Raw genomic sequence first — 17623 nt, 5'->3', positions numbered from 1 at the left:
AGGCAGCGTGCAGAGGAATTCTAGGGCAGTGAAAATACTCAGTATACCATAATGATGGATAAATGTCATCAATACATTTGTCCAGACCATAGGATGTACAATACCAAGAGTGAACTGCAATGTAAATGATGGACTTTTACAATGTGTCAATGTAGGCTCATCAATTATAACATACACACCACTCTGGTGCGGGATGTTGGTAACACAGGAGGCTGTGCGTGTGTGGGAAATGGGAACTCTCTGTACCTTCCCCTTAATTTTGCTATGAACCTGAAACTGCTCTAGAAAGATTGTCTTAGTTTTTTAAAAAAAAGCTGCCAGAAGACTGATTCAATCTTTAGTACACACATGTACTAGTCTGCTAAGGCTGCTGCCTTAGTCATTCAGGCTGCTATAACAAAACACCACAGACTGGATAGCTTATAAACAACAGAAATTTATTTTGCACAGTTCTGGAGGCTGGGAAGTCCAAGATTAATGCACAAGTATGGTTGCATTCTGGTGAGAACTGTCTTCCTGGTTAACAGACAGCAATTTCTCACTGTGTCCTCACATGGTGGAAAGGCTGGGGTTCCCATTCATGAGGGCTCCACTCTCCAGACATAATCACTTCCCAACTGACCCACCTTCTAATGCCATCACACTGGAGATTAAATTTCAACATATGAATTGGGGTGGTGGGACACAAACATTCAGCTGCCATAACAAAATATCACCACAGACTAGGTGACTTAACTGAAATTTATTTGGCTCAGTTTTGGAAGCTGGAAGTCCAAGGTCAAGGTGTTGGTAGATTTGTATTCTCCTTGGCTTGCAAATGGCTGCCTTCTTGCTGTCTCCTTGCATGGCCTTTTCTTTGTGCAATGATCATCCTTGGGTCTCCTCCTCTTTTTATAAGGACTCCAGTCACGTTGGATTAAGGCCCCACCCTTATGACCTCATTTAACTTTCTCTCTTTAAGGGCTCTACCTCCAAAACAGTCACATTAGGATGGATCTGGGGGAAAACCACTTCAGTCCAGGATAACATATAACTGACCTTAAATATTTTTCATAAAACAGTATTTACCTATATCTGTAATGAATTCTGATATTATGTTTTATTTCTTTAAAAATGTTAGCTCTGATTCATTGAACTGATTTCACAGTTCCTTCATAGGCCAATGTGGTTGCTCTGTAATGTGTTACCTAGGCGAGACTGAATTACATTTCCCAAAATTCCTTTTCCTATATGTTTCCCATGGGGTGGACCATAAAAGAGATTCTTGTGCAAGACTTGGAGGGCATAAGTGATGTAACAGCCATTTTGTATCTCACACGTGCTATTGCTGATCTACTGACCACCTCTTTGGCATGAGACACCTCTAGGACTGTGTTCCACATGGATCCTTCAGCTCCTCTGATGCACACACCACCTCAGTGACTAAGGGGCCAAGCTTCTGTAGGACACCACACCATCAAGGTCAGAGGCAATGAGAACTGACTCCAGTTTTAACCCATCCTCGTCGGCGCCACTCATGGTTGTGAGTTCTCGTTTGTTTTTGCTCTCTTCCACATTACATCCACCTTCCTTTCCTTATTGTCTGCCTTGTGGACTTCAAGCGCCTTCATCAGACATGAAGACAACAACCTTATAGAGACTGCTTAACCAGTTCCCACAGCTGTAGAAAGCCAAAGCCCTGTAATAAATCCCTTTAGACATACACACTCTTCTTATGGTTCTATGTCTCTAATTAAATCCTTCCTGAATCATAAATTTGTACCAAATTAGGTCTGGCTTTTCTGAACTGGGTCTGGTTTTTCTTAATTAGATGCTGTTATCTGACTAGAGTCAGATTTAAAGCTATTAAAGATCCTGTTTCGGTTATAAAGGGTCACTGATAGTCCATGACATGCAGTGGCAATACAGATACACAAATTATTACCTTTAGATATCTGTAATCAAGTGCCTATAGAAAGCAAGGCTCTGGGAAATCAAGTATTTTCTCCCCTAGATATTTTAGTGAACACAAGGAGTATAATGGAACTGGTTGTTACTTCTAAATGTGCTGGAGAACTTTGGGGAAAGAAGATGAGAAGCTCGGGGATTTAAATTCCCAGCTCAAGATCCACACAGGGACCTTAAAGCTTCAATGATAATCTTGAAAGCACCTCATCCCCTAAAGCTGCAGGGCTGAGATTTATGAAAGGAAACCCAGTGACAAATCTGTTGGGTAGCTTAATTACTATGTAAACTGAATTTCCAACCTTACACAGCCTCATTACAAGTTAGGGCACTGACTGGTAGGGAACAGAATCCTGAAAACTGGGACAGGAAAATAAGAACAGAGTTCAATGGAGCCGAGATCCTCAATGCCTACAAATGCTTTCGGTATATCTGTTAACCCCATGCCCCCCACCCCCAAATCCACAGCTATGGCCTCATGAGGAGTTCCCTATGACCAGATGACTGAGAAAGAAAAAACCTCAGGCTTGGGTTAGATGATTCTGCACAGTATGCAGCCCCACTCTGAGATGGCCCTGAAAGTCAGTGGTAAAAGGAAATCATCCAAAGGGGAAGAAATTTGAGCAGTGCACCTGGTTTATTTTACCTGGAAGCAGAGATGGCCAAAGTTATGGGTCTACACGTATTTATGTACAGTGGCTAATGGCTTAGCTAAATGGCCGAGGACTAAGAAGGGGAGCCCTGGGAAATCTCTGAAAAGTTCTCGGGAAGAGGTGCATGCCCAGACCGTTCCAAATGGGCAGAGTGAAGGTATTTGTGTACCATGTGAATGCTCACCAAAGAGTAACCTCACTGGAGGACTGAATAATTAAGGACACATTCTATGGATGCCCATCTCCTTCTGTCAGTCAGGCCCTTTTCCCAGCCTCTTCTGGCATTGCCCAGTGGGCTCATGAATGAAGTGGCCACAGCAGGAGTGAAAGAGATTATGCATGGGCTCAGCAAAACGGACTTACTCTCGTCAAGGCCGATCTGGCTCAAGTCCCTGTTAAGTGCCTAATCTGCCAGCAGTAGAGACCACCAATTACCAACCAACTTGGTACCATTCCGTGGATGGATCAGTTTAGCTACTTGTTATCAGGGTGACTGCATTAGATCATTCCCATCACAAAACAGATAGTATTTTGTACCTACCATCAAAAGATTTGGAGTACATGGATTTGCCTTCCCTGCCTGCAATGCATCTGTCAAAACCAACATCAAGAGAGTTACAGAATGCCTCATCCACCAGCACGGTATTCCTTGCAGCCTTGGTTTGGCTTCCAGGAGGCTGCTAAAGCCCCCACAGTGAAAGAGTCTCTGAGGGCATGAATGGGAGCACCTGCTGATTTCAATTTGGACTGGTTCTTGAGCCTGCTTTTGGAGGAGGCCCTATACAAGTTGGGCCAATTTGAAAGTAACAGCATCAGTGAGATTAAAAAAAAAATTTAAGTGGGGAAATATGTTGCCTACAGAACCCAAAAAGGACTAAAGGACATATCTGTATTAACACTGTGTGTGTTAAGAACACACAATGAAAAAAAAAACAAAAAAAACAGTCAATAGCTGTTTCTTGACGGTGTCAGGGATGGAGCGGCCCTTGGTTTACAAATAATTTTCAGGAACTTAACTGAGGGGGTAGATCTTTGTGTTATGTGTGGTGAAATAACTTATGCCTCTTTTTGTGAGTTCTTTTGTGGGTATTTATATGTCCCAAGTGGATTTGTGAAACGAATTTCCTCAGAGGAGGATGTCATCAATGTAATGTCATACCTGTGCTCCTGGAGAAAACTGGATGCAGTTAAGGTATTGCCCACGAAGACTGTGCAATGGCAGAGTTGCTGAGGTATCCCACGGGTAGCCTGGTAAAGGTGTCTGATGTCCCTTCAGAGGTGAAGGCAAACTGTGGCTGAGAGGCTGTTGAAAAGAGCACTGAACAGAATATATTAGCCAAACCTGGAATAAGAAAATATTTACTACTTGCTATTTGGATGGAAGCAATAATTTTAATAAATTGGGTACTGGGTCCTTAACAGATGGGCCATAGCATTAAGGTTGTGATAATCCCTTGTGAAGCACCATCATTATTTCCAGACTAAGAATAAGCTAAACTGGACCATTAAACAGAGAAGCAGAGGTAATAACCACTTCTCTAGATAGGTCTTTATAATGGTTTCAGTTGGGGTATACGGTACACGGGGTCCCATTTTGTCAATTTGTAAGTGCCAAAAATATAATTTTATTATTCACTGGATCAGAGCATCCATGCCTTCTATGGGATTTTGTTAAAATTAAATCAATGGATACCATGAATCTTAGGATGTTTCACCTTAGCCAACAGAAATACTGTCTATTTCTTCTCAATGACTCAGTCTGTTTGGGCTGCTATAATAAAATACAATGGACTGGGTGCCTTATAAACAACAAAAATTTATTTCTTACAGTTCTAGAGGCTGAGAAGTCCAAGATCAATGTGCCAGATGTCTGGTGAGGACCCACTTCCTGGTTCACAGATGGCTGTCTTTTCCTAAGTCCTCATATGACAGAAACAGCAAGGGAATTCTCTGGAGTTCCTATTGTAAGGGCACTAACCCCATTCATGAGGGCTCTGTCCTCACAACCCAATCACCCTCAAAAGCCCAACCTCCAAATACCATCACACTGGCGATTAGATTTCAACATTACGAATTTTGGAGCAATACACAATTGAGTCTATAGCACTATTTTATGTTCAATAACTCCTTGAACCCTGTATTAAGGCCATGAAAGTTTGCCAATGGTACATTTCAGCAGATACTAGAGTTAACACTAAAGTTAATTTGGAAGGTATAAAAGCCAATCAGCACCCTTTTATCTTTTGTTGTATAAATTATATTAGTAAATTCTGGATTTCCAATTGGGTCAAACTGTGGACCTAACTTACATAATATTGTACAGCAACTATACCTCAATTAAAAAAAAAAACAAAAACAAAAGACTGTGGACCTTTGTATCAGTTATTTTGTTGTTTCCTCTCCCTGTGTCTAAGTCTGCCTCCCTCCCTTCATTTTTTCTTTCCATTTCTTTTCTTTTTGTGGTTACTGGATATACTTCTGAGGAGGAGGGGTTCTTTTTACTCTAATCAAACTTACAAATTTCTGTCTCCAGAGAGCATCCTATCAGGATCATCAGGGTTAGGGGCCTGCTCCATGGCAATGGTTTCTGCATATGGCTTAAGGATCCCAGGCTTAAGTTGCATTTGAATTAACCTCTTTGCTGTGCCACAGGATGGGAGTTTTCCCCTCTAACTATGAGCACAGAATTTTTTTTCTTTTTACAACACAGAAATAGGTAGCAGGTGGTGCAGCAAAAGCATGCTGGGCCCATAACCCAGAGGTTGATTGATTGAACATCCTCTGTCTGCCATGGCTGTGGTCTTTTTTTCTGCCACGCAGGTTTCTTTCTCTCTGTTTTCTCTGTGCAGATTTCCTCGGTTATTTTGGATTTCTAGCCATGTAAAGTCTTGGCTTTCAGTTTTTGTCTCTATCCAATCACCCATGGCATGGACCTTCTGGGTGGTTACAAGGGAGAGTATCAAAGTCCAGCAGCCGGCCTCATAGGTAGCTTAGAGACCACCTGCCAAACAGACTGAACCCAATGGCAAGCCACACAGGGGCATAGCCAATTAATAATTCTCTCTTAGCGACAATAGCCTCTCAGAGTGGGAAGGGAGAGCGACACTCCAAAAAGAGAACACAGAGCAGAGCAGGCCAAAGTGCAAGCCTACCAGCGATTGGTGGTTCTATCCCAAGTAGCCTCTGCCACATCACAGAACCAGTTAGCCAAGAGCAATGAGCTAACACTGACTAGGTGACCTGTCTTGGATGGATAATCCTGCTCATGATGCCAACTGTATTAACTGCCTTCTAGTCACTCTGTTGGTGGCGGGATTCCTGCCCTGGGGTAATGGAATAGCTGAACACATGACATCTCACACTGGACAGGTGAGATCTACATAAGTTTACTAGTTATGCATATTCACAGGCCAGGCAAGAGGGCACCACATGCCATCCAAGGTCACACAGGTAGTGCACTTGGGAACAGAGGGAACAACTAGGGGTTGTGGGAAATGGCTCTGTACTATCAAGAGGGTGCAGCGACCCCTGGTTCCTGTGAGAGGATGGGACTGGCTTTTCTGAATAATCTTGGGGGCTGGTAGGGAAGTGAAACTTGCTACTCAGGGAAAAGCAAGAACCACAGGTACACCTGGTTGCCTTGGTAAAACAGGAGGATTGTTTGATTACAGGACCTTATCTGTGGGAGTAGAATGGGGAGGGAAATGTGCAGTTAGGACATTAGAGGACCTTTTAGTTTTAGGTGTTAAGAGACTCTATTACACTGGGCCTTAAGTTGCTATAATTTAAAGTATTTTGGGGACTTCCCTGGTGGTCCAGTGGTTAAAACCCCGCACTCCCAATGCAGGGGGTCCGAGTTTGACCCCTGGTCAGGAAACTAGATCCCGCATGCTGCAACAAAGATCCCGCAGGCTGCAACCAAGAACCAGCACAGCCAAATAAATAATTAAATAAATATTAAAATAAATAAAGTATTACGAAGACTATAAAAACAACCCAAATATTCATTAGTGGTGATTATAGCTGCAGTGCAAAAACATATGACTGACAAGCAAAAACTTTAGTACAGAAACAAGATGTTATAATGAGAGGTAAGGAATTTAAAATAATTCCAAAAAAAGGTAATAAGTCTTAGAAAAGCAGAAAGCTGTAATTGAAGATATGCTTCAGTGGTTGTCAATATATGATTTCTGAGAATGCATTCCCCTCCCCAGCCCAACCCCACATGGGAAAATTGGTACTGAGTGATGTGAGTTTTCAATTTTGTAAATATGTAAGAAAGCATTCTCACAGATTAATCTATTCTGTTATATGAGGCAGGGTTGTTTATTTATTTAATACACTGCATTTTTTCGAGTAGTTTTAGGGTTACAGAAAAAATGAGAAGGCACAGAATTCCTATATACCCCTTCACCTCCACCTCCCTCCACAGTGTTCCGTATTATTAATATCTTGCATTAGTGTGGTACATTTTTACAACTGATGAGCCAATACTGATATAGTTTTACAACTGAAATCCATAGTTTACATTAGGATTGACCCTTTGTGTTTTACATTTTGTAGGTTTTGACAAATCAATGACATGTATCCACCATTACAGTATCCTACAAGATAGTTTCACCATCCTAAAAATTCTCTGTAATCCACGTATTCATCCCTCCCACCTTCACCCCGGACCCGTGATCTTCTTGCTCTCTCCACAGTTTTGCCTTTATGAGAATGCATTACAGTTGGAATCATACAGTATAAAGCCTTTTCAGATTGACTTCTTTCATTTAGCAATACGCATCTAAGGTTCTTCTGTGTGTCTGTTACTTGATAACTCATTTCTTTTTATCACCTGCTTGAGCATTATATCCTGTAACCTTGCTGTAATTGCTTACTAGTGTCAGGAGGTTTTGTTGTTGTTGTTTCTCTGGAATTTTCTACATAAACAATCATGTTATCTGTGAACGTAGATAGTTTTATTTCTTCCTTCCAAATCTGTACCTTTTAGTCTTACTGCATTAGCTAGGACTTCCTGAAGGATGCTGGAAAGGTGTAGTGAGAGGGCACCTCCTTGCATTGTTCCTTATCTTACTGGGAAAGTAACTAGTTTCTCACCATTAAGTATGATGCTAGCTGTAGGATTTTTATAGATGTTTATTACCAAGTTAAGGAAATTCCTTAGTATTTATTTATAGTAAGTTAGTATTCCTAGCTTACTGAGAGTTTCTTATTTATCACGAATGGGTGTTAGGATTTTCTGAAATGTTTTTCTGCACCTATTGATATGATCATATAATATTTTTTCTTTAGCCTGTTGACATGATGGGTTACATTAATTGATTATTAAATGTTGAACCAGTCTTGCACACCTGGATGAATCCCACTTGATCACGGCATGTAGTTCTCTTTACACATTGTTGGATTCAATTTGCAGATATTTTGTTGAAAACTTCTATACCTATGTTCATGAGATATTGGTCTGTAGTTTTCCTTTCTTGTTACATCTTTGCCTGGTTTTATAATTAGAGTAATGCTGGCCTCATACAATGAGTAAGAAGTATTCTCTCTGCTTTCACATTCTGTTAGATATTGTAGAGAACTGACACCATCTCTTCCTTAATTTGGTAGAATTCACCAGTGAAAACATCTAGGCCTAATACTTTCTGATTTGGAAGATTAACAACTGATTCAATTTCTTGAATAGATATATGCCTATTCCAATTTATCCTTCTGTAGTTTTGGCAGATTGTGTCTTTCAAGGAATTGGCCCATTTCATCTAGGTTATCAAATCTGTGGGCTCAGAGTTGTCCATAACATTTCTTTATAATCCTTTTCATGCTCATGGGATCAGTAGTTATGGCTCTCTTTCATTCCTGGTATTAGCAACTTGTGTCTTCTGTTTTTCTTAGTTAAACTGGCTAGAGATTTATCAATTTTATTGACCTTCTCCAAGAACCAGCTTTTGGTTTTACTGATTTTCTCTATTGGTTTCCTGTTTTCAATTACTCTGATATCTGCCCTAATTCTCATTATTCTTTTGTTTTTTATTCCTTGGACTTAATTTGCTCTTCTTTGTCTAGTTTCCTAAAATGGAAGCTTAGACTCTGTGTGCAATCTAAGATCATTTGGTTATGTAATCTTAGATTATTAGCTTAACCTAATTATTTACATAATCTGATCATGTAATTTAGTATATCACCTTTGCCCTGTCAATAAAAGCACCACTCTAGTTCTACTCTGGCCCTGCTCCAGGCTCAATCCTCCTTCTCACAGAATCAACAGTCATTAAGGGCCCAGATCTCTGGGTACATCAGACCCTGGAATTTACAGTCTAATTTACAGCCCTGAGTGTCATCTAGTCTGAGGCTTCTTTCCTGGACCCTGTCTTGGAAAGCAGTTGCTTACACAGGGTTTGGATAAATTTAGGCTGAAGGCTAGAGTATTTACATATGTATACTCAAGGCACATCATGGTTTGCGATGAACCATGGGTGAAAAGAGAAAAGGGGCAATGGGAGTAGGGCCTAGATATCCCCATGCATAGAATACATTTTATTGAACATTCTGTTATTTTGATATATAAGTTTTAAAATGTTAGACATTAGCTTTGTGGGCTTCCTTTTATTGAACTGTTGCTCCAGGCCCTACACACATGGGAGATGTGCCTAATGTTGTTAACAACTGCTAAACTAGGAGTATCTATTTTCTATTCACAATTTCATTAAGTTCTGTGTAGGAAACATATAGTTTATATAACATACATACCTAAGCCCTGTGAACTTAAGGGATACTTCACAGGTGTTTAGTGCTGTTGCCCTAATTAGTCAATTTATCTCTGCTTTTAAAAAGCTTCATATTCAAATGGTTGCCAAAATCAGGGTGGCAGAAAGGCTGTGATTATTAATACAAGGAAACTTCTTATTGTGAAATCCTGATTCCTTTATAATCTTATTGTAATACAGATTCCAGATTCCTTTTTGATTCTGCAAACTGTGAAGGTTAACTCAAATATATAAACCATAAAATTTCATAGAAATACACACATAAACACACAGACTACCTGGTGAAATATGAATAAGGTCTGTATCTGACTGAGTAGTAGAGTACCATCAATTCCTTGTACTTGCTATGGTTATGTAACATTACTATTAGAGGAAGCTTCGTAAAGGGCACATGAGAATTTTATGTACTATTACTGCAACTTCTTGTGAGTCTATTTTACTATTTTTTTTATTAGTTTTTAAAGCTTTACATTGCACAATATACATCTATAAATTACAATTTGTTTCCTAAAAATAACTATGACATCAAAACCAAAACACAACTTCTAACTTCTAATGTCTGATTACCTCTAAAGAAAATCTTCAAGCCATATGTCTCAAATGGACAGACTTCTCCCCAACATAAATTACGACATAACCTAGTTTGTATTTTTGCTACAATTTTTACAAAATCAAAATATCTGTGAGGTTTTATGCCAGTATTAGTTATGTGACGTTCAATGGAATGTTACCTCTTAACAAGACTGTCCTATACTTGTTGCAGTCTAGAGATATGTCCCATGTCATTACTTTAGAGTAAAATAAGGCTGGTTTGTGGATGAAGGTTACGGAACATTCAGGATGTCAACAGAGCTTTCTCCATGGTGTGAATTGTCTGAAACGCTCAACATTTCTAATATTCGCTTCAATCATAAGATTTTTCTCCTGTGTGTGTTCTCTGATGTACAATGAGGTTTGACTTCTGAGAGAACGTTTTCCCACATGTGTTACATTCATAGGGCTTCTCCCCTGTGTGTGATCTCTGATGTTTAGCAAGGTCCGATTTACGGTAAAAAACTTTCCCACATTCATTACATTGACAAGATTTCTCCCCTGTGTGAGCCCTGTTATGCACCGTGAGGGATGATTTGTGACTGAAGGATTTCCCACATTCATTACATTCATAAGGCTTTTCCCCTGTGTGTTTTCTCTGATGCAAAGTCAGTCCTGATTTCACACAAAAAGATTTTCCACATTCATTACATTTATAGGGTTTTTCTTCTGTATGCGTTCTCTGATGTACAATTAGAGCTGACTTATGGCAGAAAGCCTTTCCACATTCACTACATTCATAGGGTTTCTCCCCTACGTGAATTCTCTGGTGCTGAGTGAGCTGTGATTTCTGGCAGAAGGTTTTCCCACATTCACCGCACTCATAGGGTTTCTCCCCTGTATGTGTTCTGTTATGTTTAGTTAGGTATGATTTATTATAGAAGATTTTTCCACATTCATGACATTCATAGGGTTTCTCCCCTGTATGGGTTCTATAGTGTTGAGAGAGAGTTGACTTATGGCTGAAAAATTTCCCACATTCAGGGCATGCAAAGGGTTTCTCCCCTGTGTGAGTTCTCTGATGTACCGTAAGGTCAGACTTCAAGCAGAAGGTTTTCCCACATTCGTAACATTCGTAAGGTTTCAACCCTGTATGAATTATCTGATGCCTGGTGAGTACTGACTTGTGGTAGAAAGTTTTCCCACATGCACTGCATTCATAGGGTTTATCTCCTAAGTGTGTTCTCTGATGTTGTGTAAGATGTGACTTCTGACAGAAAGATTTCCCACACTCAGGACACTCAAAGGGTTTCTCACCTGTATGAGTTCTCTGATGTACTGTAAGGTGTGAATTCATACAGAAGGATTTCCCACATTCATAACATTCATAGGGTTTCAGTCCTGTGTGTGTTCTCTGATGTTTAGTGAGGTCTGACTTCTGGTAAAAAGTTTTCCCACATGCATTACACTGATAGGGTTTTTCCCCCGTATGTGTTCTCTGGTGTAAGGTGAGGGCTGACTTGTGGCTGAAGGCTTTCCCACATTCACTGCATTCATAGGGTTTCTCCCCTGTGTGTGATCTCTGATGTTTAGTGAGGTTTGACTTCTCCCAGAAAGTTTTTCCACATTCATTACATTGAAAGCGTTTCTCTCCCGTGTGTATCCTCTGATGTCGAGTGAGGTGTGACTTCTCCCAAAAAGCTTTCCCACATTCATTACATTCAAAGTGTTTCTCTCCTGTATGAGTTTTCTGAAGCTGTGAGAGGTACAACTTCCTCCTGAAATTATTCCCACTTTCATCACATTCATAGTATTTCAAATGTGCCCCATGATGTTTCAAAAGGGTGGACTTCACACATAAGGATTTCCCACAATTACTGAGTTCACAGTGATTTTCCTTTGGGGGAGTTATCTGATGGAACAAGAAGGATGAGTTATCACAGAACCTTCTCCCATATTCATCATATTCACAGTCATTCCCTTCAGTGATCTCTCTTTTGTGTGTATACAATACTGCCTTTTCAAGGAAGGTTTCTCGATATATGCTATATTCAAAATTTTGCTCTAAAGTTTGAATCTTCTCAAGCTGAACAGGATCCTCATTATCACTGACCGTTTTCCCATTTTTAAAAAATTCACTTTTTTCTCTAGTGTGAGTTTTCTCATGTTTAATATTGAGTAGCAATTTTCCACAGGCATTAAATTCATCAGTCTTTTTTCCTAAATAGTTTTTCTTATTGATAACGAATTCTGAAACATAGTTGAAGTTCATTCCACATGAGTCACACCCACAGAGTATTTTTCTGGAAGGAAAAGAATCTGTGTCCAAGTTAAGTGGTTTTCCTATTACATTACCTTGTTCTTTAGTCAGCATTTCGTTATTGATGAATACAACTTCCCACACATGTTTAGGCTGGTTTTCTTGGCTCTTTTCTTTCATGTGATCAGTCTTCCAGACTTCTAGAAACAAGAAAAATTAATCTCATCACATGAACATTAACACATTTCTTATGTAACCAGACCTATATACTATATACAAATGCCCTACATTATTTGTAGCTGACTTTGCTTTCTTGTCTATTCTCCAGGGATAAAAATAACTGCAAGTATGTATTTTTTCTATTTCTAGGGTTTCAGGTGAAAATACAAATGCAAGAAAGAAAAAGGCCAGTATAGTGGAAAAAGGGAGAGGAAACTGTTATTAGAACACATATATTTGGTTTGCAACATCTGAGGAATAACAGAAACTCTTTAAATTTGAATCTCTCCATGAATCCTCCAAAAAACTAAAAATATCAATATAAGGAGAACAAATAAAATTACCAACAACAATCCATGACTTTGGCACAACTAGGAGATATAGAATACTACTAACTTCATATCACCACTAAGTAAGGAAATAAATATTCAGATACAGAAGAAACTGAGATAGAGCCCATATCTATGAAAAGAGTCAGCTAGAGACTGTGGTAAACACATGTAAAACAAGAGACAGAAAACTTAGAGGTGATTAACCACAAATAAAAATTACTGCCAGCAAGAAAAAGTTCCACTGTGAGTGGGAAAATACTGAGATGATGTCACAGTTCTGATAGAGCTCAGACTACTGGGAAACCCGAATGAAGGGACTTGTAGTATGTGGGACTAAGGAGACAAGCAAGGGCTGGTCAAAGAGAAACTGATGGCAATACAATAATAGTAGCGATAATATCCCACTTTTGTCAATGGATAATCCAGACAGAAAATCCATATGGAAACACTGGACTTAATCAACATATCAGACCAGATTAACAGATATACACAAAACATTCCACCGAAAAGCAACAGAATACACATTCTTCTCAAATGTACAAGGAACATTCTCCAGGATAGATCATGTGTTAGCCCACAAAATATGTCTTAAGAAATTCAAGAAGACTGAAATCATATCAAGCATCTTTTCCAACCACAATGATATGAAAAAAAACCAATTACAAGAAGAAAACTGGAAAGTTCACATATATTTGGAGACTAAACAAAATACTAGTGAACACCAATGAGTCAAAGAAGAATTCAAAGGAGAAAAAAAACTATCTTGAGACAAATGAAAATGTAAACACAACAGACCAAAACTCACAGGATGAAGTGAAAGCAGTTTTAAGCAGGAAATTCATAATGACAATGCTTACATCAAGAAATAAGAAAACTTTCAAATAAACAACCTAACTTTACAACTCAAAGAACTAGAAAAAGAGGGAGAAATGAAGCCCAAATTAGTAGAAGAGGAAATAACAAAGACTAAAGCAGATAAAAATGAAATAGGGACTAAAACTACAGTAGAAAAGATCAATGAAACTAAGAGTTGGTTCTTTGAAAAGATAAACAAAATTGAGAAACCTTTAGACAGTCTCACGGTGAGAAAAAGAATACTCAAATAAATAATACCAAAAACAAAAAAGAAGATGTTACAAGTGACACCTCAGAAATACAAAGGGTAAGAGACTACTATAAAAAACTATATCACAATAAATTTCACAACTAGAAGGAATAAATTCCTAGAAATATACAACCTACCAACACTGAATCAAGGAGAAATTAAAAATCTTAACAGGCCAATTACTAGTAAGAAGTTTGAATCAATAATCAAAAAAACTCCCAGCAAACAAAAGCCTAGGACCAGACAGCTTCACTGGTGTATTCTAACAAACACTTAAAGAATTATTACCAATCTTTCTCAAACTCTTCCAAAAAATTAATAGGGAGGGACACTTCCAAATTCATTTTAGAAGGCCAGCATGACCCTGTTACTAAAACTTGACAAAGACACTGAGAGAAAAGAAAATTACAAGCTAATATCCCTGATGAAGACAGACACAAAAATCCTCAACAAAATATTAGCAAATCAAATTCAACAACCCACTAAAGGCAGCATACACCACGATGAAGTGGAATTTATTCCAGGAATGAAAGGATGAGTCAACATCTGGAAATTAATGTGATATACATCATATTAGGAAAGGATAAAGATCAATGATCATCTCAATAAACAGAAAAAAAAAAAAAGCATCTGACAAAATTCAACACTCATTCGTGATCAAAACTCTCAACAAAGTGGGTAGTGAGGAAACGTACCTCAACATAATACAGGCCATGTATGACAGGACCATTGCTAAAATCATACTCAATGGTAAAAAGCGGAAAGATTTTTCTGTAAGATCAGGAACAAGACAAGGATGCCCATTCTTGACACTTCTATTCAACATGGTATTGGAAGTCCTAGTCAGAGGACGTAGGCAAGAAAATATAATAAAAGCCATCCAGGGACTTCCCCACCAGAGAAGATAAGACTCCACGCTCCCAAGGCAGGCGGCCTGGGTTCAGTCCCTGGTCAGGGAACTACATCTCACATGCAAGCCACAACTAAGAGTTTGCATGTCACAACTACAGAGCCCACGTGCCGCAACTAAGGAGCTGGCAAGCTGCAACTAAGGAGCCTGCCTGCCGCAACTAAGACCTGGTACAACCAAATAAATTAATTAATTTTTTAAAAAGCCATCGAAATCAGACAGGAAAAAGTAAACTGTCATTATTTACAGATAACATGGTATTACACATAGAAAACACCAAAGACTCCATCAAAAAACTTTTAGAACTAATAAATGAATTCAGTAAAGTTGGAGAATACAAAATTAACATACAAAAATCTGTTGTTTCTATAGATTAATACAAACTATCAGAAAGAGAAAGTAAGAAAACAATACCATTTAAAACTGCATCAGAGAATGAAATACCTAAAAATAAATTTAACCAAGTAGATAAAAGACCTGCATATTGAAAACTATAAGACACTGATAAAAGAAACTGAAAAAGACACAAATGGAAAGTTATTCCATGCTCATGGACTGAGAGAATTATATTATTAATATGTTCATATGACCCAATGCAATCTACAGATTCAAAGCAATCCCTATCAAAATTTCAACAGCATTTTTCAAAGAAGTAGAACAAACAATCCTAAAATTTATATGGACCCACAAAAGACTCCTAATAGCCAAAGCAATCTTGAGAACAAAGAAGAAAGCTGGAAGTATCACACTTCCTGATTTCAATCTATACTACAAAGCTATAATAATCAAACAGCATGGTACTGGCATAAAAACAGACACATAGATCAATGGAACAGAACGGAGAGCCCCCAAATAAACCCATGCATACAAAAGCAATTAATTTAAGACAAAGGATCCAAGAATATACAACATGGAGAGGACAGTCTCTTCCATAAATGGTGTTGGGAAAACTGTATAGCCACATGCAAAACTAACTCAAAATGAATTAAAAATGGGAACATAAAACCTGAAACCATAAAACTCCTAGAAGAAAATATAGGCAGTAATAAGCTCCTTGATAGTGGTCTTGGCAATGATTTTTTTTTTTCTGGATTTGAAACCAAAAGCAAAGTCAACAAAAGCACAATGAACACGTGGGACTACATCAAACTTCAAAGCTTTAGCACATAAAAGGAAACCAACAAAATGAAAAAAGCAACCTACTGATAGGAGAAAATATTTACAACTATGTATCTGATAAAAGGGTTAATATCTAAAATACATAGAGAACTCATACAATTCAATAGCAAAAAAAAAATCTGATTTAAAAATGAGCAGAGGATATGAATAGACATTTTTCCAAAGAAGACATGCAGATGGCCATGGAGTACATGAAAAGGTGCTCTACATCATTAATCATCAGGGAAATGTAAATCAAAACACTACTTTTTTAAAAATTAAAATATATTTGACATATAAATTTATAAATTTAAGGTGTACAACATGTTACCTTGACAAATTTATAAGCTATACTGTGACTGCCACTGTAGCAATAATTAGCACAACTATCATGTTACATAATTATCATTTCTTTTTAGCAGAAGAATTAAGTTCTAGTCTCTTTAAGTTCTAGTCTCTTAGCAAATTTGATGATTATAATACCATACTGTTGCCTCTATTCACTATACTGTTCATTAGCTCTCTAAGGCTTATTTACTGATTACAAGTTGGTACCCTTAAATAGCATGTCCTATTTCCTCATCTTTCATCCTCTGGTAACCACCATGTCATGCTCTTGTTTTTAAGAGTTTGGCTTTTTCAGACTCCACATATAAGTGATATCATATAGTAACCTGTCTTTCTCTATCTGACTTATCTCACTTAGCATAATGTGTTCAAAGCCCATCCGTATTGCAAATGGCAGGATGACCTCCTTTTCTTGTGGCTAGATAATATTCCACTGTGTATACATATTGTACACATCACATCTTTTTTATCCATTCATCTGTTGATGGGCACTAAGATTGTTTCCATACCCTGGCTACTGTGAATAATGCTGCAATAAACATCAGAATCCATATATCTCTTCAATATCCTGTTTTCATTTTGCGGGGGTATACAACCCAGAAGTATAAATATTGGGTCATATTCTAGTTCTATTTCTAATTTTTTGCAGAACCTGCATACTGTTTTCCAAACTGGCTGAACCAATTTACATCTTAACCAATGGCGTACAAGGGTTCGCTTTTCTCCACAGCCTTGCCAACACATCTTAACTCTTGTTTTCTTGATGCTAACCATTCTAACTGGTGTGATGTGATATCTCATTGTGGTTTTGATGTGCATTTCCCTAATGATTAGTGATGTTGAGCACCTTTTCACATACCTGTGGCCATTAACAACACTACTTCTATAAACTCATTAAGACATTATTTTTTTCACACTACACTCAGCTCTTACAGTATAGCAGGTACTCAAAAATTATTTAAGTCAAAAAATGGCCAATAACAACAGGAATGCAGAGCAATGGAGGTAGTAAGGCAGGCAACTGAAATTGCTTTGAGAATCATAGAGTAACCAAGAAAAACGAGTAAAGATGAGATGGGCAAAAACTCGACTACTGACAAATTTAAGAATGATGACTATTCAAAAAGTGAATCAAAAGGAGAACATTTTTTGTAACAGTGGTATCTGGAGGTGTGATTCAAAATATCAGTATTTTTGTTTGTTTGTTTTGTTTTTTTTTTTTTTGCGGTATGCGGGCCTCTCATTGTTGTGGCCTCTCCCGTTGCGGAGCACAGGCTCCGGATGCGCAGGCTCAGTGGCCATGGCTCACGGGCCCAGCCGCTCCGCGGCATGTGGGATCTTCCTGGACCAGGGCACGAACCCATGTCCCCTGCATCGGCAGGTGGACTCTCAA

The 17623-nt window shown here is 38.4% G+C and overlaps 1 protein-coding gene across 11 annotated transcripts in view; it reads right to left on the bottom strand.

Moving 5' to 3' along the window:
* The window catches only part of ZNF33B (zinc finger protein 33B), a 97723-nt gene that overhangs the window by 64572 nt on the left and 15528 nt on the right, over window positions 1–17623 (bottom strand). For 5 of the 11 annotated variants that reach the window (XM_027091911.1, XM_027091920.1, XM_027091921.1 and 2 more), the window contains exon 5: window positions 12254–12358. In XM_027091911.1, coding sequence (XP_026947712.1) covers window positions 12254–12358 — 105 coding nt within the window. Of the gene's footprint in view, window positions 1–888; window positions 3916–6897; window positions 12359–17623 lie in introns of those variants that run through there. The other 6 variants (XM_027091916.1, XM_027091917.1, XM_027091919.1 and 3 more) reach the window with 5 other exon arrangements.

Source organism: Aethalodelphis obliquidens, unplaced genomic scaffold, assembly GCF_003676395.1.
Source record: "Aethalodelphis obliquidens isolate GAN/ISIS:26980383/991018 unplaced genomic scaffold, ASM367639v1 scaffold73, whole genome shotgun sequence".
Taxonomy (NCBI): Eukaryota; Metazoa; Chordata; class Mammalia; order Artiodactyla; family Delphinidae; genus Aethalodelphis; species Aethalodelphis obliquidens.
The sequence above is the reverse complement of the archived record's forward strand: the minus strand, read 5'-3'. Positions and strand labels throughout refer to the sequence as shown.